The sequence below is a fragment of the Python bivittatus genome, unplaced genomic scaffold (genome assembly GCF_059951505.1).
Source record: "Python bivittatus isolate LINGU-HERP-01145 unplaced genomic scaffold, Pbiv_v1 ctg000070_np1212, whole genome shotgun sequence".
Classification (NCBI taxonomy): Eukaryota; Metazoa; Chordata; class Lepidosauria; order Squamata; family Pythonidae; genus Python; species Python bivittatus.
In genome coordinates, this window is record NW_028277034.1 from 26,021,159 (window position 1) to 26,031,377 (window position 10,219).

A 10,219-nucleotide genomic window follows, 5' to 3' on the forward strand; every position below is an offset into this window, starting at 1 on the left:
GAAAGTTCTCATTAAAATTACAAAGAAAGAAGCACATCCCAGCTGAAATCTTCATAAAAAGGGGAGGACATGAAGTTGATTTTAAGACATTCTTTAGCAATTTGTTTCCTTTTGTGGTATTGGTGTGGGGGGGGGATGGGGGAAGCCGCTCCCGCCTCTCTCTCTCTTTTGGTCTATGAGCCTGTGTGACTTCACTGTCCTTTGATTTGGAAGCAAGCTGATTGGCTGGAAGCAATTCAACACATCCAGCCGGGCAAAAGCTTTGTCTGAGTTGAAGTGAAGTTCCACCGATTTTTAGACGGGAGTCAGCAATCTGGGCTGTTGAGTCGCCAGGAGCTGAGGAGGGCGAATGTAAGAGGGTCTCTTCGGGAAGAAACCGCGCCGCCGCCGCGCAGCCTCGGCTCCTTCCCTCGCCACTCGGTGAATAATAGCTGCAGCGGAAGGAAGAAGCCTTGATGTGACAAACCTCTTGGACGAGAAGAAGCGGAGGAATCCAGGCCGGCTTGCCTACGGGATGTATATTGGGAGCTCCGCCACCTCGGTCTCGCTGTAGGCAACTTTTCCTGAGCGAATACGCGACTGGGACGTGGCATCCGTTTCAGAAGGAAGGTTTGCAAGTGCGTTTGTTTTTCTCCCAAATGTACGTTGGGTTTAAGGGACCGAGATTAAGTTGAGCGAATTGCTTTGTAACTTGTTGGCAGAAAGAAACCGGGAGCTTTTGCCGATGCAGCGTTTGGGTCGAAAAATGCACTTTATGCTTCTCTTTGCACTGACCACCGTCATGTCCTGCTGGGAAGGCGCAGCGGGCAAAAATCTGAAATACAGGATTTACGAGGAGCAGAGAGTTGGCTCGGTCATTGCCAGGCTTTCCGAAGATGTCGCCGACGTTTTGTACAGGTTGCCTAATCCCTCTTCGGTGCGGTTCAGAGCCATGCAGAGGGGGAATTCGCCATTGCTGCTGGTTCGGGAGGACAACGGAGAGATCAGCATTGGAGCTAAAATTGACCGGGAGCAACTCTGCCAGAAAAACTTAAACTGTTCCATAGAGTTTGATGTGATCACTTTGCCGACTGAACATCTGCAGCTCTTCCATGTCGAGGTTGAAGTGCTGGATATCAATGACAATTCGCCTCAATTCTCCAGAGCTCTTATTCCTCTTGAAATCTCGGAGAGTGCAGCTGTAGGTACGCGGATTCCTTTGGACAGTGCTTTTGATCCAGATGTTGGGGAAAATTCCCTCTACACATACTCGCTTTCTGCCAATGATTTTTTTACCATTGAAGTTAGAACAAGGACAGATGGGGCTAAATATGCAGAGTTGATTGTGGTGCGTGAACTGGACCGGGAGCTAAAATCAAGCTATGAACTCCAGCTAACTGCCTCTGATAATGGTGTGCCTCAGAGAAGTGGATCATCTCTCCTAAAAATCAGCATTTCAGATTCTAATGACAATAGTCCAGTTTTTCAGCAACAAACATACATTATTCAACTTTTAGAAAATTCACGTGTTGGGACATTACTTATTGATCTCAATGCCACCGATCCAGATGAGGGTGCCAATGGCAAAGTTGTCTACTCCTTTAGTAGTCACGTGTCTTCCAAAATTATAGAGACTTTTAAAATGGATTCTGAAAGGGGTCAACTAACTCTTCTCAAACCAGTGGATTATGAGACCACCAAATCTTATGAAATTGATGCTCAGGCACAGGATTTGGGCCCAAATTCAATTCCAGCTCACTGCAAAATCATCATTAAGGTTGTTGATGTGAATGACAACAAGCCTGAAATCAATTTAAACCTGATGTCTCCAGGAAAAGAGGAAATTGCTTATATTTCTGAAAAAGCTTCCATAGAGACTTTTGTGGCCCTTGTTAGGGTGCAAGATAAAGATTCTGGGCTTAATGGAGAAGTGGTTTGCAAGCTTCATGGACATGGGCATTTCAAACTTCAGAAGACCTACGAGAACAACTATTTAATCTTAACAAATACTACTTTGGATCGAGAAAAGCGATCTGAATACAGCCTGACAGTCATAGCAGAAGACAAAGGAACCCCAAGTCTTTCTACAGTGAAACATTTTACTGTCCAGATCATTGATGAAAATGACAACCCACCTCAATTCCAGACAGAGAGATATGAAATTGTAATTTTGGAAAATAATTCTCCTGGTGCATATATCACTTCTGTTACAGCTACTGATCCAGATCTAGGAGATAATGGGCAGGTGACCTATACTATCTTGGAGAGCTTTATTTTGGGAGGCTCCATAACTACGTATGTGACCATTGATCCCTCTAATGGAGCCATCTATGCACTTAGGACTTTTGATCACGAAGAAGTAAACCAGATTGTCTTTATGGTTCAAGCTAGAGATGGAGGGAGTCAACAGTTGGCTAGCAATACAACAGTGGTACTAACTATTATTGATGAAAATGACAATGCCCCTTTGATTGTTGGGCCAGCACTGCACAACAATACAGCAGAGATTTCAATCCCTAAAGACGCTGAAAGTAACCATTGCATCACTAGGATAAGAGCCATAGATAGAGACTCAGGGGTGAACTCAGAGCTAAGCTGCTTATTAGCAACTAGTAGTGAGGAAGGCCTCTTTGTAATGGATCCACAGACATGTGACATTTATCTTAATGCTAGCATTGAATCTGTTAAATCAACAGAATGGGAACTTACAGTGGTTGTTCAGGACAAAGGAAGTCCTCAACTGAGTACCAAAGCACTTCTGAAATGCAGTGTTGTTAAAAATATTCATCAGCCTTCAACTACAGAAGCAACATACACCAGGCAAACTTCTCTAGATTTTTCCATGATCATAATAATATCCTTAGGAGCAATATGTGCAGGTTTATTAGTGGTCATGGTGGTCTTTGCTACAAGGTGTAATCGTGAGAAGAAAGACACCAGGTCCTATAACTGTCGTGTTGCAGAGTCCACATACCAGCATCATCCCAAAAGGCCATCAAGACAGATTCACAAAGGGGACATTACATTAGTGCCGACCATTAATGGTACTTTACCAATCAGATCCCACCACAAAGCTTCACCTTCATCATCTCCAACACTAGAAAGAGGGCAAATGAGCAGTCGACAAAGCCATCACAGTCACCAGTCTTTAAATAGTCTGGTGACCATCTCATCAAATCATGTACCAGAGAATTTCTCTCTTGAGCTCACTCATGCTACTCCTGCTGTTGAGGTAAGAACACATAGATTGATTAAAAGTCATGCACATAAGCAAGCAGCTCCTTTGTCCATTTTGTACAATAGTTAATTTGCTATGTATTTTTTCAATTACTATATATGATGACTACACACACCGGTATTTACAACATGTGTGTATACATATCCAGAGATTCACTTGGAAGATATGTTGCAGTTTCCTAGTACTTATGCATATGTGTGTGAAATATTGTATAGGTGATATTTCCATTTCTTATTATGCTGGTTGTGTAGAAAATATAACAAAATATAACAAAAAGCTGTATGATTTTAGTTTCTGTATGAATCACAAAAGCCATGAATAATAGGGTAACCAGATCTTGCTACAAAATTCCAGATTACCACTAGATGGGAGCAAAGCATATCATTTTGTTGTTCCCTAGTGGTCATCCAGAATTTTGCAGGCCATATCTGTTAGTCCTAATTTGTAGTTGTTAGTGTTATGATACAATATTAACTAAATCATAATAGGCTACCAGTAATACTACTCCAGTTAATTAAATATCTTTATTCAGTGGAATAGTCTACATTAATCTTTCCAGTATGTAAAAATCACATGTTCTTCTCTGCTTTCAGTATTTCAGCATATTTTATAATGTATTTACATATTCAAAGGGCACAAAAGAATGAAGAAATATATTACTAACAGTAGTGCAATTTTAACTACATCTGTTCTAACAGCTTGTGTCAACTGTGCATGCAAATTGTTAATGAATGTGTTTAAGGCCCTGAGCTATAGCTCAGAGCAGTTAAATTCAGCTAATTTTCTAGTCCCACCGATTTCAATGGAGTCAAATCTATTTATGGCCAAACACTTGAATTTAACTAGCTTAAGGATCAGAGCACTGTTTTTAGTTGTTTTGGATCATAAGGCTAAAGTGTATCACTGAAATATACTAAGATATTTCTTACTGCCTTTTATTTTGGACTGAATTGTATTACTTCTTTGCAATCCAGATAGGCTCTGACAGGTTATTTCAACTGAAAGTTCATGGTTTAAAAAAGGAGGAGGAGGAGGAGGAGGAGGAGGAGGAGGGATTAATATACATGGGTTTTCTTGGACAGTTGCATGGGCATCCTTTGTCAGGATTCATTTTTGTTCTTATTGTGTGTTTCATAACAGGTGTCTCAGCTTCTCTCAATGCTTCATCAAGGCCAATATCAACCAAGGCCAAGTTTTCGAGGCAACAAGTATTCCAGAAGCTACAGGTGAGGATTTTATTTGATCAAAGTTCAAAGTAGCATTACCAGAGGATATAGGTTTAGCACCATGAGCTAATGAAGCCCAGTTCAATCCACTGTCTCTTTTGTTTTATCACAGATATGCCCTTCAAGATATGGATAAGTTCAGCCTGAAAGATAGTGGCCGTGGTGACAGTGAAGCAGGAGACAGTGATTATGATTTAGGGAGAGATTCTCCTATCGACAGGCTTCTTGGAGAAGGATTCAGTGACCTTTTCCTTACAGATGGGAGAATTCCTGCAGGTAAAAATTCAGTGAAAATTAAACAGCTTATATTCAATAGCTGATTTCCAGTATTCTTAGACAATAATGCAGAGAACAGTTTGCACTGGTGAAAATAAACTCTTTATCTTTTTCTTTCTTGTACTAAACAACATCAAAAACTTACTCAGGACCTTAAAAGTTATAAATATTTGCCATATGAAGTCTTACCAGTTTGCCTAAAACTTAACAGTCACAACTCTTCTGGAATAAATTGCTATCCCATGAACTGACTTTTTAAATTTTCCCTATAGTAAATGAATTGAATCCTTTAAATTGTAATGAAATCAGTTTAGTAGGCTGAAGTGAAAATGGAGCAAATGCTGGTTTGGTACATAAATATGAGGCTGAGATTCACTGTGTATGTACCACACCTAATTACTTATTCTGTTTTAAGGGGCTTGGGTTGCAAGATGAGGTATATTGAAAAGGACAGTCTGTGCGTGAAAGAGGATATCACATGTTTATAGCAGAGATTTGTTTACCACATTGCTTGGACTAAAGCACTGTTTTATTATGCTACTGTTAAATCCCAAGTGAGCATGTCAATACTCGGGTTTCTGGGCACCCTTCTTCTGACCCCACACCATTCCCAGGACATTCCTTTACTGGGTGTGTCCAAAATTATTGGCTCTTTTTGGGAGATTGGAGATTTGAAGCATTAAAAACATTTCACTTCTCATGGCCTGAACATCCTTGCCACTCCCATGATACCATGACAAATTGAGCACCCCTATGACCCTCTGAGGAAAAATAATAATAAGAAGGGTGTGGTCCCATCTCAGTTGTAAAAGAAACACCCATTAGGGCTATAAACCTTACAATGGGAATCTTCCTACTTTTTCCCTCAAAGTGTTTTATGTATAAGCCATTGTATGGCAACAAGATGATATAATTGTCCTGCAGTCCAATCTTATACATTGAAGATACTGCCTTAATTTAGGCATGCATTAAATGATTAGTTATTACTACTAAGTTGGATAGGTATCAAGTGAGTTGCTCATGGAAATATTGGTCCATGGAGTCTATGTTGAAGATTACAGATGTATTCGGTGGTATAGTATGATAATTTTTTTCTGTATGTTCTAAGAACCATCAAGCTGTGCTAGGGTATCTGGCCAATTAATTTTTGTTAATTAATTGGCATGAATTAACAAAAATTCCTGTCACAGCTCTAATTTATGAAGTTGATGAAGAACTCCGGTTTTGATGGCATTTTTTATTATCTTTTCTGGGTAGCAAAAGTTATGGGAAAAATATTTGAAATAAGATGTAAATAAAGACAATTAAAACAGTTTCATATAACTACAGTACCAAAGTAACACAAGGAATTAAACCAACATATTTCTAGTTTAAAATGCCAAATGTAATCAGACAAATGATTAAACCCATGATTGGACTAGATTTATACTTTAATTCATTTTAAAGGGAAATGAAATGAAATTTAGTTTTGGTCCTTGTCCTCATATACTTCTCTGGAGCATAGCCTCAGAATGCCACTCAAAGGCCAAACCTTTGATAAAATTGGGCACCCCTATTTGAAGATGCAGTGAAAAATAATGAAGCACTGATTTATTGAATGTGTTTCTTGAGCGGAAAATATATGTATGTTCGTTCAGATTATTTTTAGATGAAGTAAGGTTTTTAAATATTCAGAGTAACACCTTGAATTGTGCCTGAAATCTTGCAGGTTTTAATGACTGGCTTCATTTTGCTTTCAGCAATGAGATTATGCACAGAGGAATGCAGAGTCCTGGGGCATTCTGACCAGTGCTGGATGCCACCCCTGCCTTCCCCATCTTCTGATTACAGAAGCAATATGTTTATTCCAGGAGAAGAATTTCAGTCTCAACAAAGCCAGCCACCACAGCAGCAGGTGCTGGAGGAGGACCATCAGGAGGTTGAATCATCTGAAAAGAAAAAAAGTTTTTCAACTTTTGGCAAAGACAATCAGAATGAGGAAGAAGTGGGTGACATGAGTACCTCATCTCTGCTCTCTGAAATGAACAGTGTCTTCCAACGTCTCTTGCCTCCTTCATTGGATGCTTACACAGAGTGTAATGAAATAGAGCCTCCCAGCTCACTAGAGCGCAGGAAAGGACATTTGCCAGCCAAGACTGTAAGCTATCCACAAGGGGTGGCAGCATGGGCAGCCAGTACACACTTTCAAAATCCTGCAAACAGCACTGGGATTACTTTGGGAACTCATTCAGGGGCCCAGCCATCTTCAAAATGGCTACCTGCCATGGAGGAAATTCCAGAGAACTATGAAGAAGATGAGTTTGACAATGTGCTTAACCACCTCAGTGATGGTAAACATGAACTCATGGATGCTAGTGAACTGGTGGCAGAAATTAACAAGCTGCTACATGATGTCCGGCAGAACTAGAGTGTCTTATTTCATAGCATCTTAGTTTTCCATATTTATGGAAAATGAAGGGATGGGAACCCAGAATGAGAAGAACTGGCATTGCCAATTAGTTACATTTATCATAAATGTGTCTGTGTATGTTGAATCTTAAAATACTGTATTTTCATATGTACACAATGCAAGTGTGATTACCTTTAACTGTATTTTAAAAATACATTTGTACCTTATATTTATGTGTAATTTAACAAATAAATTTTATTTTTGTACTCCCATGGCAAGCATGTTTTCCTACATATAAGCAGCTGACACCATTTGTGTCAACGTTCAGTATTTCTATCACAAAAGTGTATAAATACTCAAAAGCTAAGGGATGCCATTTTCCATGGGTTTCTCCAAAAACGTTTAATGTGATGATACAAAATCAAATCAATTGAAATTTTATCCAAATGGCAATTTTAATAATTAATGATCTAAGATCGTATTGCAATGTTTCAATTCTTATAATAAAGAGTTGTCAACTCTCTGGAAGCCTAGAAGTTCTTTTTATTTTCAAGCTGGGATAATTTATTCTCCTATATAGCAGAAACATTATTCTGATTATAAATCATTGCCCAATTCCCAAGTGGGCAAATAATTCCAAGAATGAAATTGTGAATGTTTCACTTCTGTGTTGTATTTAATTTACTTTAATTTAATTTAATGGAGCATTTAGATTGGAATTGGTCCACTGAAGTCAGTTGTAATGATCTGGTTTGGTAAGTTCCCTTTCTTGTATTAGGTCTATTTTTTTTTCCACTCTAACCATGCAGTGTGGCCTGTTTTTTGTTTTGCTTTTTTTAATGACAACAAAACATGTTTGCATCTGCTCCATTATTGAAGTACAATGTATAAATGATGCTAATTTTAAATTAGCATTAAGGCTGACACAGTTGATAGACACAGTTGTCATCTATAAAAAGCCAATTTTAAAACTAACAAGGCTATCCCACATATACATATGTTTCATGTTAATAGGCTCCTTCTGAATAAATAAATATTCCTGTTGCAGTAATAACATTTTCTAAATATACTGCATATTGAATATGTATATTGTATTTTTCACTGGAAATAAACCTTTGGTCAAGCAAGCCAGTTGCTAGTTCCAACAGAATTTAAACCTGCTAGAGCTAGAATTGTCAACTGGCTGGAAAACACTTGATATGACCAAATGAGTGGGCAAACATGACTTTTCTATGTAGAAGATTTTTTTTTTCTTTCAATGTGGTACATGTTGCAGGAAGGAATAGAACCAGACACCTGCTTTTGGCTGTCATGAGAAGGCAGAAAATTATCAGCAGTTGATTTGTATCATTATAATTACATTTTTCCACAATGGTGAAGAGGTTCTTCTAGATCAGTAGTTCTTAAACTGAGGTTGATTAATCTGGGAATCAACCAGATTAAGTTGGGAGTAATCTGGCAATATCCTGGGGGTAATGGTGCATTTCATAATTTTTTGTTTGTGAGTCATTGGGACTGGTACTGCCTATAGGCTTATGTAAAACAAGAGTCTGGTTTTTTTGGTGGGGGGGAGGAGATAATGACATTATACAAAACCCTGAAGAGGGGTAAGTGGGTCAAACAGTTTAAGAATTACTGGTCTAGAGTGTTCTGCTTCAAGTGTCAAAATAACATGACTGATCTGAAGTATTCATGTGCAGTGTCATTTTCTGCTCTACTTCAGGCAGTGACAGGACTTGGATCAGCCTTGAAATTTTGCATAATTCATATTTCCCCATATTTTTAATCTACTTATATATACACATGTGAAATGAACAGTCTAGATCAAAGCTACCTGTGGATATGAATAGGGGAGGATTAAATCTTTTCCTTCAACCTCTTTTCTTGTCTGATAGTTTCCTCCACATAGTTCTGTTTTGAAAGGGGCACATATATGTTCTCATATGATTAATTATACTTAGGTCACATGGGAACTGAGTGTCAGTCTATGTCATGTAGTTAATATAACACAGATACACAGCAAGGTTTTATGGCTGCATGTGGAACACAAATGAAAAACCTGAAATTGTGAGCAAAGTATTAATTCACAGGCATTCCCATATTAAATATGTTCAATATGTTCAATTAATTTTAATTAATTTTACTTACATCAAGTCCTTTCTGTTGTGACCACATCCTCTTATTTGGTCTATCTCATCCAATTTCTGGGATGCCTTGTCCAGAAAAAAGTTGCAACATCTGAAGCAATACTCGGTCTTTTATCCCTTAAGGATTTTCTGGTTTGTTATTATGCATAAACTTTAGCAGGGGTGTATAAGAACAATTGGCCTCCTTGCTTCCCTTGTGTACCATCTGGGTACAGTGTCTAAGAATTAAAATGACTCTAAGTTTTAAACTTGAAACTGCAGACTATACATACAGTACATACATACGTACATACTTACATACATACTTCCATACTATTTCTACAAATCAGTTAAGCTCCATACCTTTCCAGAATCTGTCTTCAGCTTGCAGCTTTTTCTGTGGTGTTATGAAGAGGAACTCAGGGTGCCAGACAATGATATTTTTATCCTTATGCATAATTTTGCTGAACTTTATTTCTAGAGTCAATGAAACCAATGCTTTTAATCAGAGCCAAGTATGTAAGAATTTATCCCTCTGCAAAGAGATGATAGAGGGAAAGTATCAAGACTAAAAGCCTTTTTTTCATTTTGAGCTTCAAAGCAATTTTCCACACTCATATCATTGTAGAGATAAGTTGTTGGAAAAGGCAGGATAGCCAAAACCTTATAGGGAATTAAATGGCATTGGAAGAGTTATCTATTTACCAAGGGAGAAAAACTTCTACTTTTCCTCCTCCTCCTCTGAAAATTATATTCACAGTAATAAGTTCAAAATGAGATTCAGGACTACAGTTGAGATGTGACTGAGAAAATTACATTTGAATGAATTTCAATAAATATATTAAGTTCTTAAATAGCATTTGGGAAGTAGGCAAGGAATCACTAAGCAAAGAAGGAAATGGCTGTATTTTTCATAAGCATCTAGCTTTGCAGCATATTTAGTGGCAGGGAGTATGAAATAAACACAGCAGGGATTCAGTGGCAA

General features: G+C 38.2%; 1 protein-coding gene across 1 annotated transcript; it reads left to right on the forward strand.

Annotated features, from left to right (window-relative positions):
* The first annotated feature begins 244 nt into the window (after positions 1-244).
* Positions 245-7,636, forward strand: PCDH18 (protocadherin 18). Its single transcript, XM_007425862.3, has 4 exons — positions 245-3,211; positions 4,358-4,443; positions 4,556-4,719; positions 6,459-7,636. The coding sequence occupies exons 1-4, from the start codon at positions 725-727 to the stop codon at positions 7,124-7,126; spliced, it is 3,405 nt and encodes a 1,134-aa protein (XP_007425924.1). The 5' UTR covers positions 245-724; the 3' UTR covers positions 7,127-7,636.
* The last annotated feature ends 2,583 nt before the right edge of the window (positions 7,637-10,219 follow it).